This window comes from Aulonocara sp. 'chitande type north' Nkhata Bay, linkage group LG5 (genome assembly GCF_057382095.1).
Source record: "Aulonocara sp. 'chitande type north' Nkhata Bay isolate Kocher_YH1m ecotype deep benthic linkage group LG5, A_spYH_male_GT1.1, whole genome shotgun sequence".
Lineage (NCBI taxonomy): Eukaryota > Metazoa > Chordata > Actinopteri > Cichliformes > Cichlidae > Aulonocara > Aulonocara sp. 'chitande type north' Nkhata Bay.
In genome coordinates, this window is record NC_141348.1 from 27,841,175 (window position 1) to 27,861,041 (window position 19,867).

Sequence of the window (19,867 nt, forward strand, 5' to 3'; positions counted from 1 at the left end):
AAATTGACAACAAATTTAAGGATCTTGATCAAAACTAAAAAATATAAAAATAAAGAGCACGTGTTGTTGAAAATGCACTCGTGTGTTTATTACTCACATGCAGCATCATTTACATTTAGAAAAAGGAATTGTGGAGAGATGTTTACAAGTGCAAAGCTGCAGTCATTTAGCATGACTGATGGAGTGAAACGCAGCAGGGAGTGGAGATTTGAAACTGAGTTAATAATTTATTCATAGATTTTATTTAGCAGGAGAATGTTTCCTCTCCTATAATGTTTCTGCAAGACTGCAATCAATTTATGTCAGTGTTGATCCTGAATTTGGTCATCAGTCCACTGATTTCACTGATTTCATGTAATTAAGGCTTACAGTGATAGGAAATGATCAGACTAACTTTAATAACTACTAAAAAGTAGAATAACTTGTTACAATTAAAAAAAAGAAAACTACACATGGATTTTAAACACAGTTTGAAACATATTCCCAAGACATCATCATTATTATTTATTAATACTTTAATGTCGGCTCTACAGAGAGATGTGTCTTATTGCATGGTCCAAGTGTAATTCCTGCAGGGGAGGTGCTGAGATGTATTTCTTACTCACAGAAACAGGAACATGCAATCAGGCATAAAAGTGTTAGGTCATCGCTCTCTGCTTCTGAACTATGAAGTCATCCCACAAGGACCGAGCTAAATACACACAAAAGCAGAGGACTTGCACAGATGCTCATTTAAGTGTTACAAAGAGCTGTGAAATTACTTTTTAGGCAATAAAAATGTTGCTGCTTTAAAAGAAAGGACTTCTATTTTTCAACATATACGAGCTTTAATTCGGAGTAGGCAAACAAAAAGCTTTGGTTAATTTGGTTGACCTTTCTTTTTTCTTTTTTTCTTTTTTCTATTTTGCCACAATTCAAACAAGCTGCTCTGCTCGCATCAAGTCTTTACTTTTTTCAACGTACTTTTTACAATTCCACGTATTGCATGTCATATACTGAAGTGCAGAGTTTACCTGCGGTTTTGCAAGAGTCTTATAGCGTTTAAGTAGGCAACCTGAAATTAGATTATCGGAGATTTATTTGCTGTAAGACCGTTTGTTCTCGCGCAGGCCATAAACAAATACTGGACTGTCTTGGTGATTAGTGGATCTGAAAAACAAGCTTGAAAGCTTTTTAATTAGGCTATTGTTGATGAATGCTACTGTACGTATTTGATGGAGAAGGCTGATCTACTTTGCTAAAAAGCTTTTGCCAGAAAATGGAATGTGTGTTCAGAAACTCTCAGAGTGAGGTTAGAAGGATGTTGTTGTTGTGGGAAGACAGTTTGTATATTTAAACCCCGTAACTAAGAATGATAATAGATTATGTGTTATGCAATTTGGAAAAAATAGAAATTTTATTTAATTTTTTTCATTAGACTAAGTAGATAAGAAAACAGCATGTTCTAACTGTAAACGCCTTAATTAATAAACATTTAAAAAACAGTTTTTCATTTCTGCTCATTACGGTTTTGCCTATTTTAGAGCTTGGTGCACGACAATAGCAGCAATCATGGCTTTACATTCTCATCTCCCTATTAATTACATCCTGTGGGTTGTTGGATTAGGCCTGCAGTCAGCGTAAGCTTAAAAAGCTCAGAATATTTCAACTCCAACAATTAAAACCATGCCATTTTACAAAAAGCTCATTTACTGGGACTTTCTGATGAGGTGATATGAACTTATATTGTCTCTTCTTTCAAAAACCACTATAGTCTCTTGGTTATGTAAGAGTGGTTTGCTGAAAGAGGCAGAGATTGCATGAAACAGTGGCATTGAATCTTGTTAGAAGCAGGTGGATGTTGAGGCTGTCTGTCTGTCTGACAGTGTATGTTGTGCTGACACTCTTTGTCAGCTTGGTGGCATTCAGTTAGAGTCATTGTCTTCCCTCAGCCTGAAAGAAAGGCTGTGATTAACTGGTATGTTCCTCCTCTGTTGATTTACTGCATGTGTTTAATAGGCCTCGGAGAAGGCACACAGGCCATTAAGCACAGAGCTAACATAAAAGCTTCAAAATGAGGTCCCGCTGCAGACTAACTCTGAGGAACCAAATGGGAAGCAAACCTCATGTTCTCTGTCCTCATCTCACAAATCAGCATTCATTAGATCACAGTTTGCAGGTGTAATGTGTTGAAATACAAGTGGCTGCTGGTATATTCATTCCTCAAATGCAGCATAAGCATGGCTGAGCATAATTGCTTTGGGGATAACTTCTTTGGAAAAGAAAGTATAAAAGTATACTTCTTTAGACGATTTTGCCATACAAAAAGATTTTAAAAACATATTTTTTTGACTAGCATTGTCTTTTTTTATGTTTGTGTTCTGCTGAAAAAGTCCATTATAGATGGAACATAGGGTAATTTCTGCTTTTCATGGTTTCTTCTCAGTTTGTGAATATTGTCTAGCTTGCCAAAGACACTAATAAGAACAAATAGTTTTTCCCTGAATTATTTTGTCAAGCAGATGTAAACCTGCACTGAACTAATTAGAAAGTAATAACAAGAAAGGGGAAACAGTCACAGCAGCATGAAGAGCTTGAATTAGGTTAGGCTTTCATATGGAAAGCACTACGATACACTTTGTATGGTGCATTTATGAAAGCTTTATTGAAGTCTGTCTGCAGTTGGACCACAAATACTTCAAATACGGCATTTAAAATAAGACTTTTTAGCACAAAGTTGTGAATACCCGTAGCCTACACATTAAACACAACAAAACACCCCAAATAAAGTAGCTCAATAAAATAAAACAAAATGACCCAATAAAAACAAAAGACTTCTATAAGTAAAAATGTAAATAAAATGCAACACTAAAAGATTCATGATATTGCTTAATAATTTCTTAAATGTTTCCTACTTTTTATTTTACTGACACATTTACAACAGGTACAATCACCAGTGACCCCTGACATCAGTATAAAATCATTAAAATACTTAATAATATGATGCAACCCAATTCACCATAACAGTAGCTCTTTGACAGTGTCAATCACTACTGAACATTGTTATATTTGTAAAGGTATAATTTATGCTGAACTGTAGGGAGATGATTCATTATCATAGGCTGAACTACTCAACAGCGTGATCGTAATTCATGCTGGAAGGGGCACAATCGTCTAATCTGCACAGCTTACCTATTAATAAACTCTAATCAATATATTACAGATTTAACTAATGTACTACTGCAAATAGTAGCGTCTTGCAAGACCTTTCTTTTTTACATATTGTCACCACCTTTCCTTCAACCCGTTCATTTTTGTTGGACATTTAGTGCTCTTTCACTGCAGCTGTTAATCACAGGAGAACAGTGAGAATCATTCAGCTCTTCATTATTTCATTATTATGGAAATATTGATGGTGAGAGTTTTTTAAGCTTCAGGTAGAACTGTTGATGGTGAAATATAACTGGATTGCTGTCAATTGCAATAATATTAAACTAAATAAAACGTGTTAACGTGAATGGATGAGTTTCTTTGGTCACAGAAAGGTGAAGTGACAAAATACCCCCCACTAGCCACCTGTCCCTCGGGTTTTAGCAGCTAGGACAGCACCGTGGCAGGTCTAATCCTCCTTATCTTAATGGCATCTGGCCTTATTGCTGGAGCTGTAGGGAAGATCGACCCTTTGCCTTTCTTTATCAGCAAAAACCACTTCCCTCACCAATCCTGTTGGTCACCCTGCTCTCTCACCATCAGTAGGCCTGTGTCACTCTGAACTTACCAAATCTTCTTGTGCAATGTGATAATCCCAACCTCGGTTGATGTCCAGATGCATGTTTCCAGGAAAACATTAAAAAATCTTCTCAGGAAACGTCGCTGCTGTTGAAATAGGCATATGGCTGACGTATCTGAAAAAACAAAACACTCACATTTATGTGCAAATACAAAGAACACACAGTCTGGATGTGTACCTTGGCTCTGGGTTATTTTCTTTGCCTCCCCATATTCCCACTGTGGCAATAGGGACTTTGCAACAGGGGAGTCAAGAGAGGCTTTGTAGCTCAGATTTTTAAAAAAGATTTTCTTTGCAAAGCCTTATCACAGTTTGGCTTTTATAACAAGAAAGTTGAGTTTCCCTAGGTCGACTGAAAACAAATGTAGATATACCTGGTTTCCCAGGCAAAACTGTGTGTGCTGTATAAACACTAAAACTCAGAAAAAGCATGTCCTAGCAAATATGCAATGTGAATGCAAAGATTTTGCTTGAAATGCTTAAAAATATTTGAAATATTCAAACAGCATTCATATTAATAAATCTGAGCTCAGCCTAAATCTTCTACTTTGTCTTATTGTGACGTTATCTTTCTTTTCATCGCGAACGTGAAGGGAGCTGAGCTGTATGTGAAAGACTTTCACTGTCCAAAACACTCTGTGTGCAGAAATCATTTACCATGGATGATAATCGGCTCTGAAAAATAATTGCTGCTCAGGAGCTGATAGCTATCAGCATCAGTTGGATCACTTTTTTGTTAGTTCTGTGTTTTAGTTCTTCTGTTTCAGGCACTGTAGCACAAGGAAACAAAATTGTCTTCTTTCACCACATTTTTCTTGTATTTAAGACTAAAACTGTTTATACAATATGATGCATTTGTCATTTCAGGAGATCGGTCTGACACCAAAATGTGCTGAATGTGAAAATAAAAATTAATTTTGACCATCAGATAGACTCCTATCCGATGGTCAAAATTAAAACTATTTGTTCTTATTAGTGTCTTTGGCACTCCTACTTCCAGGCAAGTAATGAAGTGACCACTATTAACAATGAAGAATACTTTTGATTGACATATGACCCGGTAGTAAATACATCTAGGCATCTATGCAACAAGAGGCTTGAATGCCATCAGTTTCAAAGCAATATGTGACAAGCGTCCAGTGTGCACACCCTTGTGGGCACACCCCTAGGTGCTCCACTGGCCATTTGACGTTAGTGCCAAATTTCTATTACTATTATGCAGATCTTCCTTATTGAACTTATGCATAATTTCAAATAAGTAAGATCTGTATTCATCCATTTGCCTGCTTTCCTGGGTGTTTGGCTGCTAGTCTGTTCTTTTCTTCACTACCATTTTCCCATGCTATCAAACTCAGTGCGGCAAAGCGACATCATTACTAGTGATATCATTACACGAGTCTAATATCTTCTTCCCCACTTTCTTTGAGCCAATCAGCCTCCACTCTGCGTGGTTTAAATCTCAGTGCTCTCTGCCATGATATTGCTCTAATACCAAGTTAATACAGGGACAGTACTGATGATACCAATATTGATACTGACACTTTAAACCTATGAAGGTTTATGTAGGGGAGAGCAGTGTGTCATAATTCGTGAGATGAATCATCATCAATTTGCGAAAATCGCTGTGATTTTTCATTTCTACAATAATTAGTGAAGACAATAAAAACAAATTTGTCTATTTCAACTCATGTTCAGTTGTTCCAAATGATCTCTCCTTTTTCAAATGTTAAAATGCCCAACTTAGAGCAATTAACAACATGTTTATAGCTATAGTAGATTTCTTCTTCGTAACAGCTACTGAGGTTTGATTTTTATAGAAATCTTGTTGGACAAAAGTTATATATTATTAGGGTGTGGCTCTTTTGAAGGTAGGGTGAGTCCGACTGGGCAGCTTTAACTCCAGCTCATATTTGTGCCGTTGGTGCCTTTTGGAGCATTTTTATTGAATTATCTGCTAAATACTACAGCTTAAGGTGCATTTAATGTACTCCCAGCAAGTCAAAGAAAGCTATGCTCCAGTTTTATTTCACTTGTATCTCATCACAAATTACGCATAGAAATAATTTTCTAAATAAATTTGCCTGTTAGTTGGCAACACTCTGTTCTTTCATCTAAATATTGTTAATTCTCACTCCAAAAACCCAAAAACTAAAATAGCAGCGGCTCTCCAGGCTTTTGTATACAGTCTATATGTTAATTCTTATTAATACTAATTGTCACTAATGCTATTTGTTTCTTTATTATTATAAGCTAAGTTATACATAAATAGCTTTAAGCAACTGTAATGGTAAACAGTTCTTTCCCTCTATATGTGAGCCAATTGCACTATGCTGATTTAGTATTTAGTAAGAGCTTCATTACACAGAGCCAAACAGGAAAGGATACAAAGACTTGAAACGGTCCTTCTGAACACATCACGACAAATATAACAGTTTCTCTGGGTCATGGGACTCATTTTCTAATAATTGCACAGCCATTCTTCTGAACACATCAGTGGTTTCTTTGAAAAGAAAATGTCTTTCTTAGGTGATTTCGTTATCAGAAATATGAATATTTTCACATTTTCTTTTGTTTTTGTTGTTGATGTGTCCGTTATCTGTGCCTAATGAACAATGAAACGTTCTGGCGGCGGGCAGTAATTGCTCAGAGCCCAACAGTGGGGGTGTAATTAGAGAGACAGGGAGGAGTATATGACTTCATGACTGGTACTGTTTAATGATAATGGGGTGCAACGCCACACTACTGTGGTCAGCTAATCATACTGGGCCGGCCTGGACAGCTCTCAGTGCAAACGAGCCGTGACTGGAATACTGAGCAGGTGCTCGCCCACACAGTTCCACACCATTCACTCCACAGGGGATCAGGCATATGATTATAGGTGTGACCCTGCAACACCTGCAACAATGTCATTAGTGCTACCACGCATGGACAGTTTAATGTAAATAAACCAATGTCATCAAGCCACCCAGTAAAAAGAGTGACCACATGCTGCTGTCTACACTTTTACAAGCACAGATTGCCCTTGAAAGGTCATACAATGAGAAGAAAGTGAGGGTGCTGATCTACAGGAAGTTGGCAAGAAATTCTGATTATTGATTGATCTTTGCATGCTCTTATCTGATACGAATATCATCAGCTAACGGCAGCGTGGCAACAGGAAAAGAATGTGCTGATTCGGTAGTACTTGGTGTATTACGAGAACTCTAAGGTATAAAAAAAGTTCTGATGACGACATCACATTTAAAACTGAGAAAAACAGGAAACTGAAGCGTGCATGTTCATTGCTGTAGTTTCTCTCAGTTTATATTCATAGAGACTAAAGTTTGTATGTATAAGAGAATCATAGGATAAAGACACATCCTGAACTTCATGGGCAAAGTATAGTTACTGCCACTGAGACAGATAAACAGAATAAATAAAGTACAACTGTAAGCAAATGTTAACCAGCGCTCTTCTATATTTTTAATCTTACGAGTAAATAGCAGCAGCTGGGCAAAAACATCAGCTGGGTCATGTTCAAATACAGTCATGGCGATAACTGCTTGTATGTTAGATAAAAATATTAGATACACCCATAGACTTAAATCCAGTCCAAATGCAACAGGTCGGTCACTTAAAGTGCCTTCATATAATTTATTACTGCAATTTACAGTTAGGGCTCAGAGAGACGTTAATGCTCTTGTTTCTGCTGTTCATCTCAATTCGTTTTAGTAAAATGCACATGCAAAATAGTACAAAGACAAGTCAGTATAACACAGTAACATTAAAAATTGTGGTCTTAAAAATGAATGCCTCTCTGGCTGTATCAATGACAACTGGAGATGTCCGAGTACTGAAAACAAGAAGTATGTCAGACCCTGAAGTAGAATAATTATAGTTTGCTGACAAGTGATGGGTGGGTTTTGCAGTTATTAGGGAGCCTGTGTCTTCATTTAGGAAATTTGCAAACAAGTTCATTACTACATGCCAAATATCCTAAACTGTGTATGACATAAAGGCTGTAAATACAAGTAGTTTTAACTGTAAATTCACCAAAGGTTCTATTATTTTCTAGCACCTCTTGTAGGGGCCTGTGGAGGATTTTCCTCTGAGCTGCCTGGTCTTCCTTGCACCTAATATGGGTTTCTTGGGAGCATTTTGTCCTTGTTTTCTTTGAAACCCCGATGGTACTGTTTAGGCTCAACTCAGCCTTTAAAGGCTTGTTCTGTTCTCTGTAGTCTATCGTATCTTGTTTTGTTTTTCTTGTGCTATAAATAACATTTTTTTCTTTTCATTTATTAGCTGGATGTTGTTGGGCTCGTGTTTTGTAAAATTTTTAAAACATGCTTTGTGAATGGCTTTAAGACTAAGTTTGACCTTGTGCGTTCATATTTTTTACATCACTGACCTTATCAATAAGTAGAGAGCAACCAAGTACTTTTACAGAAACACTAAAAAAAAATTTACAAAAAACAAAAGGCTGCAAAGTTATGGAGGCATGATTAAATATTATATGGTTATGTATATCAACATTAAAAATGTATTGGAATGTAACTAGTACATCATAGGAACAAACTGCTTTTAAGGTACATTGTTCATGATGTTGCTAATTTTAATATTTATAATGAACTTTGGATTATGTTCTCCTTTATGGCATTTAAAAAAAATTCTCCTACTTTAAAAATAAATACATAATTTCAAAACTCCTCTATTATCTTGGCAATGGGTATGCAGAAGGTGATGTTAATCCAAAAAATATCATATTTAATAGCAAATCACTAACTGGAACCATTTTACAGTACAGAAGTTCTGTTGAAGGAATAAGGGTGATTTAAGGGACTTTGGACTTGTATTTCAGATGCTGCTGATCTGCTGGGGTTTCCCCAGAAAACCATTTCTAGGGTTTACAGAGAATGGTTTGATAAAAGAGAAAATATGCAGTGAGTGGCGGTTCTCTGAAAGAAAATGCCTTGTTGATGCCAGAGGTTAGAGGAAAATGACCAAAGTGCTTTGAGTGGAGAGGAAGGCAAAAGTAAAAATATAACAAAAAATAACAAGTAACTACTGAAGTACATATATTATACATATACATTTATTAAAATAGTACAGGTAACAGGATACTTTTATTGTGAGATAAACTTGTCGGGCATTGTGATATAAAATGCCCGACAATATAAAATTATGCTACTGAAGAATTTGATATTTTTTAGACTTTGGTCACTCCTTCGTGCTTCTTGGGGGAAAAAATTAAGTAGTAGCAGAAACTTACTGAAAACAGAAACATAAAAATGTACTTATAAGTGTTTCTTTTTAAAAGGGGGGATGAAAAAGGGGGAGAAAAAGCCAGCTAATATCCTAAAAAACGTGGGTCCTGTTGTTTCTGGGGAAGTCACCCATCAGTCTCATCAGAGTTTCCATCATGGAAGTGTGGCGCCCTCTGTTGTTCAACATCTGGCCTTGTAGTGAAAATTTATAGTTACACGTGTGCCTGTCGCTTTAAGAATGCTCAGAATTGTGGGTAAAATGTTAACAGCCAATCAAATCACTGTTGTCAACGCGTTGTTATGGAGTCGGCCTAATTGAAAGCATAGAAGATCCCGAAAGTTTCTTTGTGTGTTTGATGTACTTTTAATTAAAGCTACATTTTATTTGCTTTCTCTAATATTAAAACTAAATGTCCATGGATCGGCTGGAGGTGTTGCGAGAGCGCAATAAACAGTTACTGGACCAGTTGAGGCAGCATGGAGAGAAACTGGAGCGGCTGTGCGGCTGCCGTGAAAGCCGCAAGAGGGAGAGAGAGGATGGAGCTGAGGAGAGAAGACCACTTGAAGAAACGATCGGGATGACCGGTGGAGACCGCGGCCTTGCAAGGGCGGCCCTAGCCAAGTCTTCCGTGAAGTTTGCCGGTAATTAAACTGTTTGTTTACTTGACGCCAGCAGCACGAGAGAAGTAATTAGCAATGAGCTAAGGTCACATCAGAGTTGCTCTTGATCAATCCAGACCTCACATCACAACAAACCAAAGCTGTCGACGTTTTGTTTACCAGATAGCCAGATTAAACTCCTTCACATATACAGCCCCAACTCCAAGAACGTGTAAAACGTAAATAAAGGCAGACTGCGATGATCTGCAGATCTCGTAGGCGCATATTCACATTAGAACAAATGTTTAAACTAGAAAACGTACGGTTTTAGAGGCGAAGATAATGCCATTTTGAATTTGATGGCAGCAACACGTCTCAAAAAACTTGGGACAGGATCATATTTACCACTGTGTACACGTCTGGACACCGAGGAGACCACGTGGTGGATTTGTGGGACAGGAATGTTGTCCCATTCTTGTCTTTTGGGGGATTCTAGCTGCTCAGATGGTCTTCTTCGTCAAATGCTTTTACTTGGTTAGAAGTAACTGTACGCTTGCCAGTTCAATGCCCAGCAGCCATGCTGTTGAAATACATGCAGCATGGAGGAACTGAAATATCCAAGACTTTCCCTGAAAAAGAAGTCTGGAAACGAGGATATATTTGAGCACTCATGGGACCTTTCCAGATGCCAGTTTCATAGATGCTGATGTATTCCCATGCCATGAGCATTATTAACAAGCTCTATGCCCCTTTTCCTCTTTAGTCCAAAGGACATAGCAGCCATGTTTTCCAAAAAGAAACTGTTTTCACTTTACCTAAGTCCATGTAGTGATTTCCATGAGAGAGTCATCATTAAATGTAGTGCTGCCTGATAGTCAGAAGACTATGGGCATCCAGTATTGATTCTCAGCCTTGTGTTTTGTGTAGAGAGATTTCTTCAGACTCTTGGAATCTTTTGATGATATTATGTACTGTAGATTAGATATTCAAAATCTTTTTAATTTCACATTGAAGAAATTATTCTGAACCTGTTCCACAAGCTGTACATGCTGTTTTGTACAGATTGCTGAACCTCTGCCCATCTTTGATTCTGGGAAACTCTGCCTGTTTAAAACGCTTTTTTTTTTTTTTTTTAATCCAATCATCTTGACCTGCTCCTCTAGCTGTTTCTTTTTAGTACCATTTACTTTTCTGGCCTTCGTTGCCCCTGGCCCATGTTTTGCTGCCATCAAAATGAAAGTCAACATATATTTTTCATGAAATAGTAACATATTATTTCGAAGTCAGTGACCAAGTCTGAGACCATTCCCAGTCAGTTGCCATCTGCAAAATGACCTTGGTGTGTCAAGACTACAATAAAATGAAAATACGATGGACTCAGTCTTGATCCTGTTTAATCAGTTTTTGATTGAAAAGGATCAAGTTGCCACTTACATGCAATCTATTTGCAATAATACCCCAATTAGCTGTGATAAATCTCTAATCTGTTGCTATCTGCATCAGATCTGTGGTGCTGTAACATCTAGAGGTGGACTCGCTACTGGCAGACCACGAAGAAGCCACACATGGGGTTTGATTCTCTCGATCACAGACAGCCAGATTGAAAAAGGGCAAATTTATAAATGTATAAACACAAACGCAGCTCGTTCATTTCAGTATTCTACCAAGAACAAAATATTTGTGTACAAGATAAAAAAGGTAATTTGCTATCATATCCAGAGCAGTCTGTGTGTTAATACAGATACTGCTACTGTGCCATGTGGGTTGTTCTACAGTCTGTGAAACTGAACTGGGTCTGTGCACCGCGGCTGCTGTTTCACATCTCGCAGTCAGAAAGCCTTGTTATGTGGGCGTCTCTGAAGACATGTAATGTGCAATGTTTGTTGGTTTTGCAACAGAAGGTGCAATTGCTGCCTCACTCCTGAGTGAAAAGACCCTAACCTCACCGTCACTTTACTGCTTCATTCCCAGTTAGAACTTGCAGCGCCTGATGCTGTAACAGACATTACAGAGCCAAACTTCACATATTTACTCTCAAACTCTCATAGTCTGTTTCGGATTTCACTAAGGCCTCAGTCACACTAGAGGAAAAATAGGCCGGTAACTTCTGTGCGATCACGAGAGGTGGTGGTTGGTGAGTGATTGGAATGAATTTTTTTGCAAATAGTTGCACCAACCAAATTGTCATCTACAGCAGGGGTGTCAAACTCAAATACACAGTGGGCCAAAATTCAAAACTGGAACAAAGTCGCGGGCTAACGTTAATATTTATTGAAAAAAAAAAATCTTCCTCCAGATATAAGAATAAATCTTTTCTTATGGACTCAAACAAGTTTTTCTGAAAAACTGAATATGGAACAAGCAAAGCTTAATACTAAACAATATATATATTAGCTGTATAATACAGGTAGGCCAGCTCTAATAGTAATTTGGTATGGCTTCGCGGGCCAAATGTAATTAGGCTGCGGGCCAAATTTGGCCCACGGGCCAGAGTTTGACACCTATGATCTAGAGGTTAAGCGTGCAGCACCCTCAACCTCTCAGTGACCAGCTTTGGTTGCAAAGCGACTGCATAGGCCACACTGTGGGAGTAAACCTGTATCACGTCTGCAGTTAATCGCTGTCTTATTTGTAAATGGAAAATTAATTGCCAAGATCGGTCGGAGTTAGTCTGCTCCATCATTTACTTCTCCAAGTGAGGATATAATGTAATAAATCACATACAATTGAGTTGCTAAAGTTTTTAGCAAATGCCTGCAAATAGCACAAAAAAGTCTTATTTTGCGCCCGATATATGTGCATTAGTTGTCTTTAGGAGTATTCATTTATTTGGAATGAGAGGAGAGCAAGTTTAGCAGAATGAGTGCGTAACTTTTACGGATGGATTGCTCAAAGCTGAGTGCAGTGCCAAAACTTTGGCTTTGCCCCGTAACTGTGAGTGTTTAGAGCAAAGGCCCGCATATTTCTGTTCCCTAACAACCCTGAAATAAAGCAGAACTGAACTGAACAGATAAATGGATAAAACTTTATTTTTTCTGTTTACAGCAAGCAGAGTGGGCGTTTCAGTTTTTTAGTCACATTTCGACACAGTGAAGCAGCAGTTCGCTCACACAGTGCAACATATTCACATTTCTTTCACGCCCCTCGATAGTATGATAGGTTTGATTAAATTAAGATGCTCAACATTCCACTTCAGACACTCGCAATCAAATGCAAGACAAATGGTTTTTCGTGGTGTAGTGTGACTGAGGCCTGAAGTAATTATTAATAAAGTACTTTAAATATAAGTATTTCTTCCCTGGAGATGTGAGCTTTATTATAGAGAGTGGATGGTGCTTGGTTTTATTTTTTAATAGTGGATTTAGTATATACATGATGAAATGATGTGTAAAATTTGAAAGTATCTGGAAGAAAAACTACAAAGTGCACCTTTATTACCATTCATCAGAGATGACAATTAACTGATATGTGTTCAAATGTAACTAAAATAAAAAAATATTTGTGTCTTTATCACCTTTTCACTATTGACACTATTGGCAGTTTTTTTTTTCTGTTTGTTTTGTTTTTTTTGTTGTGGAGCCTTTTTATCCTGCTGGTACTTTCCATTTGACTGTGAGCCTGTGGTCTGCATGTAATGTGTGAAATAATCATTTAGAAATCATTTTCTTCCTGTCTTCATCAGACACTTGTGAGAAAAGAACAGTCATCAAAAAGACTGTTTTCACACCATCTTTCACCAAACACAGAGAAGGAACTGCTGAACAAACAGTTAAATCAGATCTCATTAGAGGCAGCAAGAAACAAGACACAGAGCCATTCAGCACCAAGTCCTGTGTAGTAAATCCGAGCAAAGGACAGGTAAGCAAAGGAGCATCAGCATTACCCTGCCTGTGTTACTCTTATAAAGTTAGTAGGAATAAATAATTCATCTCAAACTGAAAAGGCACTCACTAGTATTTCACTGACAATCCCCCTTCAAAAAAGCTAATTCACATCTACATTGGTTTGGGAGCTCTGTATTTATATCGTTACAACTAGTTTATAAACTACAAGTCTGCAGCAAGCTGTGTGCTTTATGTCCACTGAAAAGGTGGAAGTAGAATATGCTGATTGCTAATGCACTGCCTGCTTTCTTTTTGTAGAGGGGTGTGCAGAGCAGGGTCACGTTTCAGTCGGACGATTTCAACGACGTCCTTGACCCAGAGAGGCATCACCTACCACCCTTACTCGGATATGACTGGATAGCAGGTAAGCTTTATCGGTCTGTCACATATCGCACTGATCTGCAGCCAAAATGCTCCTGAAATATAGGGAGCCACGCTTTGCTAATTTAGGTTAAATTAGTTTGCATATATTTCAAATCTTATTATTAGATCTATTTAACCTTTTGACCTTTCCTCTGACCTTTGATTTAATCGTTCTAGTAACAGGAAATCTATAATGCTGAAAAGTCAAGTTACATGATTTCTTTTTTTTAATCCCACATGTAATACATTTTCACAATATGCTTTTGAAAGTACTGACTCATAGAACCTGCAGTAGTGAAATAGATATAACCTAGATATAACCTTTGCATTTTCTATTGTGGTGCCCAAGATTAACAAATAATTTAAAAAGTCTGATTGTGGAGATATCCACAGACATCTCAATACATTTATTACAGCTTTTTCTTTTGAATTAAGGCGGAGTATAGTTCTAGTGTAATGTTGCATGTTAAGTTTTCTTTACATAGACCTGTTTTCTGATATTTAAATTGTTTAATAATGATGAAAGATAAATTATCATATCAAAATTCTCCCCGTTGCCCCCTGGGAGTGTGGTATGCATGTTCGTCAGGCTCTGATCCTCTACCAGAGTTTAAGGTACTGACTGCACTTCTGGACAGAGACTTCTTAGCCCCGTTGTTCTCTACTACCTGTGGTAGCATTTCCCATCGGGAGTTGGACACTTGTCCATATGAACAACACATATTCCTGAACATTATCCCAGCCAGCCACCCAGGTTCGGACTGAACCTTTGTGCTGTTCTTTAAGCCGGCCTTTTCTAGCAACTGGTAGGATTTCTTGGTGTCAGCCACTTCCTCTGTATCTGTCTTATGTCAATGGTACATCCTATGCAGGAGGTTGGTCGTCCAGTGATAGTTCCTCTTCCTCTTTGTCATCACCGTCTGTCTTCAGCTGCCTGAGGTATTCTTGGAGCAGCTCATCTCAAGGGGCGATCCTCATGGTATATTCACGTATGCTCCGTGTTTCATCCTGTCGCTCTTGCCTCTCGTTCCATTGCTCATAGAGCGTCAGGGTGCTGGACTTCGGGTAGACACCTCCGTGCACTGTAAGGTGTTTTTGTGTCTTTACATCATTAGTGTCTATCTCATTCTGTGGCCAGCTTATTATTCCAGCTGGGTATCTGGTGATTGGTAGGGTGTTTGTATTGATGCCTTGGATCTTTTTCCTAACATTGAGCTGGCTTCTCAGCACCTGTCTTACCTTGTGGAGGTATTTGGCTTTAGCTGACCTTCATGTATTGTTATTGTGGTTCCTGTTGGCCGATGGGATACCCAGGTGCTTATAACTGTCCTGTTTAGCTGCTTTCTGACATCTCCACGCCTTGAGTCCACTTTTTATCTTTGAAGCAGAAGTACCGATAACAGCTGATGTTTGTTTTTACCCTGTTAGGAGTGCTGGATACTGAGGACTCCTTGATAGAGCGCTCAGACGAGTTCTTCAATGATCTCTGTGTATTTCGATCGCTCAATAAGGACGAGTGTGTCCACAGTGGACAAACCGAGTGAGTGGTGCTCTTTAAATATCTCTATTATATATCCATACTGTGTTTTCCTGTGGTTCATTAAGATTTTCCTCACAGATTCTCTCAGGGGAACCAGCCAGTGACACAACTGCTAACAGACAAGGATGGCCCACAAGCTAACATGGACACTCATCAGTGTAAGAGGGAGCATTTGTCTGAACAGGCCACTTTCTATTTCCTCTCATTAAGGCTGTTCTAACACTTGTCTCTGCTTGCTCACCTTTTGTGCAGGTACATTCTCTTACAGGATTAACAGCAGACTGTTCCCGGTCCCCCTCCACTCTCAGGAGTGCTGTCCCTTGTGCAAAAAGCCTAAATCCTCCCACCCTCACACTGTTGCTGAACCTGCTCTAATCAGGTACTGATGGCCTGCACTTGAACTGCATTGTTAAACCACTTATGAACATTAAAGCACTTCATCAGTTTTATCTAAAATATATTAGTCTGTCACTTTCAATTGAATACAGGAGGCAGCAGCTCTACTGTGTGCAGCAGGGACTTAGACCTTGTGTTATTTTTTTCTGCCTTCCCATATTTTACACGTTAAAAGCTGAAGCTGTTTCTGAATTCAGTAAAACAGCAGCGACACAAAAAGCAAGCTATGGTAGCTTTGATCTGTAGTATGATACACTGCAACAAGGCAAGGGAAACCTGTGAAAAGGGCGTCCGAAACCTCCACTGGATCAAGTCCTAATAACTAAAAGCAACGGCGCCTGTATTCTCATTTTACATTTTGTTCAAATGTGCTGTAATCAGTAGTGTTGCTGTGTGATATTGACTAAAAAATTATCAGGATTAGTTTGAAAAAATTATCACCTCACAATAGATTTCTTCAGATTTCTTACTCATCTTCTTTCTCTTGTATTTCTAAGGGTCAGCATCCCTCGCACCAGGCTTCTGCCACCTTACATATACAAAGCTCATCGGCGATGCAGCTTTGACCCTTCTGACAGTTTAGGATTACCATCGGTGAGTTACAGGTTAATGACTAAAGATCATCACCACTTGATTTGATTGAACCACTGTCCCACAATAATAAAACCCCTTCTAGCCATTGTGTCTTTCCATTCATTGGTGATTTGAAGGTGCAACATCTCACTTCCTAAAAACAGTTAGACCGTGTGCACGGGTTATTGTCTTACTTGCTGCTCTTATAGCTAATAAACTGTAATGTTTCAGTATATACACACAAACGCACACTCACTGGCCAATTTGTAAGGTACACCCATTAATATGCTTGCTAACACAAATATCTAATTGACCAGTCACATGGGAGCAACGCAATGCATGTAGGCATGTAGACATGGTCAACACGACATGCTGAAACTGCTGAAAGTGAGAACCAAAATAGGGAAGAAAGGTGAGTTAACTTATTTTGAGCGTGGCATAGTTGTTTTTGCCAGTCGGGTGGGTGTGAGTATTTCAGAAACTGTTGATCTCCTGGGATTTTCCCACACAACCACCTCTAGGGTTAAGAGGGAATGGTCTGAAAGCGACAGAGCAGCCGATGAGCCGCATTTCTCTGGGTGAGGTTGCATTGACCTGATAGGAAAAGGCAAAAGCAGAAGATCACACTGGGTGCCACTCCTGTAAGCTAAGAACAGGAGACTGAGGCCATGTTCATCTACGAGTGGTTTCTTTAACATGACAGTGAGTTCACTGTACTCTAATGTCTTCTGCAGTCACCAGATCTCAGTCCAAGAGGGCATATTTGGGATATGGTAGAATAGGAGATCCACATCATGGAGGTGCAGCTGACAAATCTGCATCACCTGTATCTGTACAGGCGATATAGACCAATAAACACCTTAATATGGTGCTGTAGACACAGCACATTTAAATGCTGCAAACTTTAAGAGATAGGCATGCACGAGATTACTACTCCTGATAAATGTGTACCTCTCAGAATGCGTGTTGCTCAGCATAGTGAACACTTGCAGTACTGTGGCCTGTTATGACGCAGAAAGAAAATTTTGACCTCATGCATCCTGTGTGGCTTGATGTCCTACTTGGTATCTCAGGTATATTACACAAGTACCATGACTTTGTATGAATATAGCTCTGAGGAAAATTATTGTATCTGAAGTAATGCCATCACTTTACCAGATACTATGATACAGAAGTGTTGCATATCCCATCTCTAGAAAGGCTTTAGCATCTTTTTTTTTTTTTTTAAATTTTATTTTTTTTAAACTGATTGGTCGGATGTTCTGACTGTAAAGTACCCGCAATTGTGAATTTGACCATGAGGTCTGTATAGCCGATCAGCCATCTCTGCAACTTGTGTTATGGCCCCTGTATTCAAATCTATAAATTCATCTCAAAGCATTCTTTCTTTTCTTTCTTTTTTTTCCACCTTCAAGCACTGTCTATCAGGGTGGTCCAACACAGGGCAGAGCACCCTGCCACCACCCAGCAGCCTTGACCTGCAGAGCAGTGTTAATGTGAAGAACCCAAAAGGACCACTGAATAAACAACTGGAGGTGAGGAACTGGACAACTGTGTGGTTTTTATACAGTCCAAGCTGCCACAGGGCTGACTGATTTAATAATTAATAAATAAGCAGCTGTTCCTAGTATACAGTTTCTCGCTCTTGTTAACATAATTACGGAGGGTGCTGTACATGTCACAAATTAAACGGTGTTTTTAAAAATATTTTTCAGGATCGGTCTGCACTGAGGGTGTCTCATAACCCAAACCAGATCTCAGATGTGGCTCGCTTAGCTCGTCACAACTTTCAACGGTTTAATCCAAAAAGAAGAGTGGGCGGCATATCTTACCCTCCTTACCCTGCGTGCTGATAAACTATCAAAGTATACTGAGTGGGCTTTTTTTTGTTTGTTTGTTTTAAGCGCCAAAACTGAAAACCTTGAGCGGATGTCTAAAAAGTTTTGTCATAGATGACAGATTAGATTAATTTATTCACATCTGTACAATAAAACTTGAATAACTGCAGCAATTCCAATTTGGTTGTTCCTTTTTTTCATCTCTGTTAAAAGCTGAACCGATTTAGACTGCACATGTTACTGTCAACAGCCTTGTGGATGTGAAGCAAGACTACTTAGAATTATTCAGTGAAGTGTATGTACAACATTGCAACATAAAGGATGTTGTTTTGGTTGTCTCAAGTTTGCTTTTCCATTTCCAGCCTCTTGTTTTGGCTCCAGGGTCTAGCTTACTTCTGTTTTTAAGCTTCCTTTGACACTTCCTTAATGTTGGGCTGAGAACACAATAGAAGCAAAAGCAGGGGCTGATGTAAGGTACAGAAGCAGTAGTTCACAGGAAACCAAAGAAACACCTATGTTAAATGTCACATGCTGTAGAAATCCCACCCATAACACTGTCGCTTTCCAGTTTGTCCCCTCTAAGCCAACTAATTTGAATTTCTGAATACATTAAAAAATCTACATGCAATGTATTTCAACCAATTAAATCCACAGAAATAGGGTAAACACGATTCTACTGATTTCTTTTTGATGTATTTCTGCTGCTCAGAAGGGATATAATGACTGGGTAATAATTCATATCTTCCTGTTCTGGTGAAGCACTTTGAAGGTTTGTGCCACAAACATCAGAGACTGAGTTATCTGACAGACAGACATCCGATAGTTGACTTACTTTGCGGATGTTGTGACATAAATGAAAGGCTTCTGTGTAAGATGTGGCCCTGTGATAGCAAAAGTGTTTTTCTCTCTAACACTTGTCAATAAACGAATCTAACCCTGTTGATTATGGTCGTTAAACCTTTCAGTGTATTTGTTAGAAGCACCAACTTTTTCTTCCTTCAGCGAAAACAGGATCTGAAAGTCACTAGAGAGTGACAAGATGGCATTGCATAATCATCATTATGGCTGGTAACGGTGGCATAGATGCATTTTGGGATTTCGATGATATGCGCAATTTGCTGTGAAATATTTAGACTGACTTCTTCAGAAATAGAAGCAAGCAGTGCGTTCATTCCCGTCTCAAGAATGTTTCATGTCTGTCATTAACAAATATCATGCTGTACTTTTGGAAATTAGTCATCAGTACTATATGCAAAATCAGTGCCCTATCACGTGAAAGTTAAGATATTTAGAAAAACCTTTAAAAAGGTTTCAATTCACCTTGTTGTGGTTTTTTACTACAACATGAAACTCAGGTGAGGCTAATGCTCTAAAATAAGCTCAGAATTTCATGAAAAAAGTTTTTTATTTTAGATTAAACATTAGAAGACTGTAATGGACAAGAGGGCTGATACTGCTGAGCAGCAGAGACGTGATGACAATGTGGGAGGGGAAACTTTATTATGAAATGTCAACTTCTCACACAGGAACAAACACTGCGGCACAGGGGCATCAGACTGGGCAAAGCACAAACGCATTCAGTGTCATAGCAGAAAACATGTCTTAACAAGAATAAAACAGTTGAGGTGTAAAGTATGATAAAACAAACCTCTCTGCCTTTC

General features: G+C 38.6%; 1 protein-coding gene across 1 annotated transcript; it reads left to right on the top strand.

The window, feature by feature from the left end:
- The first annotated feature begins 9,276 nt into the window (after positions 1–9,276).
- On the top strand, positions 9,277–19,139 carry miip (migration and invasion inhibitory protein). Its single transcript, XM_086292682.1, has 9 exons — positions 9,277–9,654; positions 13,295–13,470; positions 13,755–13,860; positions 15,288–15,399; positions 15,478–15,557; positions 15,652–15,778; positions 16,293–16,389; positions 17,784–17,903; positions 18,084–19,139. The coding sequence occupies exons 1-9, from the start codon at positions 9,423–9,425 to the stop codon at positions 18,219–18,221; spliced, it is 1,188 nt and encodes a 395-aa protein (XP_086148808.1). The 5' UTR covers positions 9,277–9,422; the 3' UTR covers positions 18,222–19,139.
- Positions 19,140–19,867: the final 728 nt, after the last annotated feature.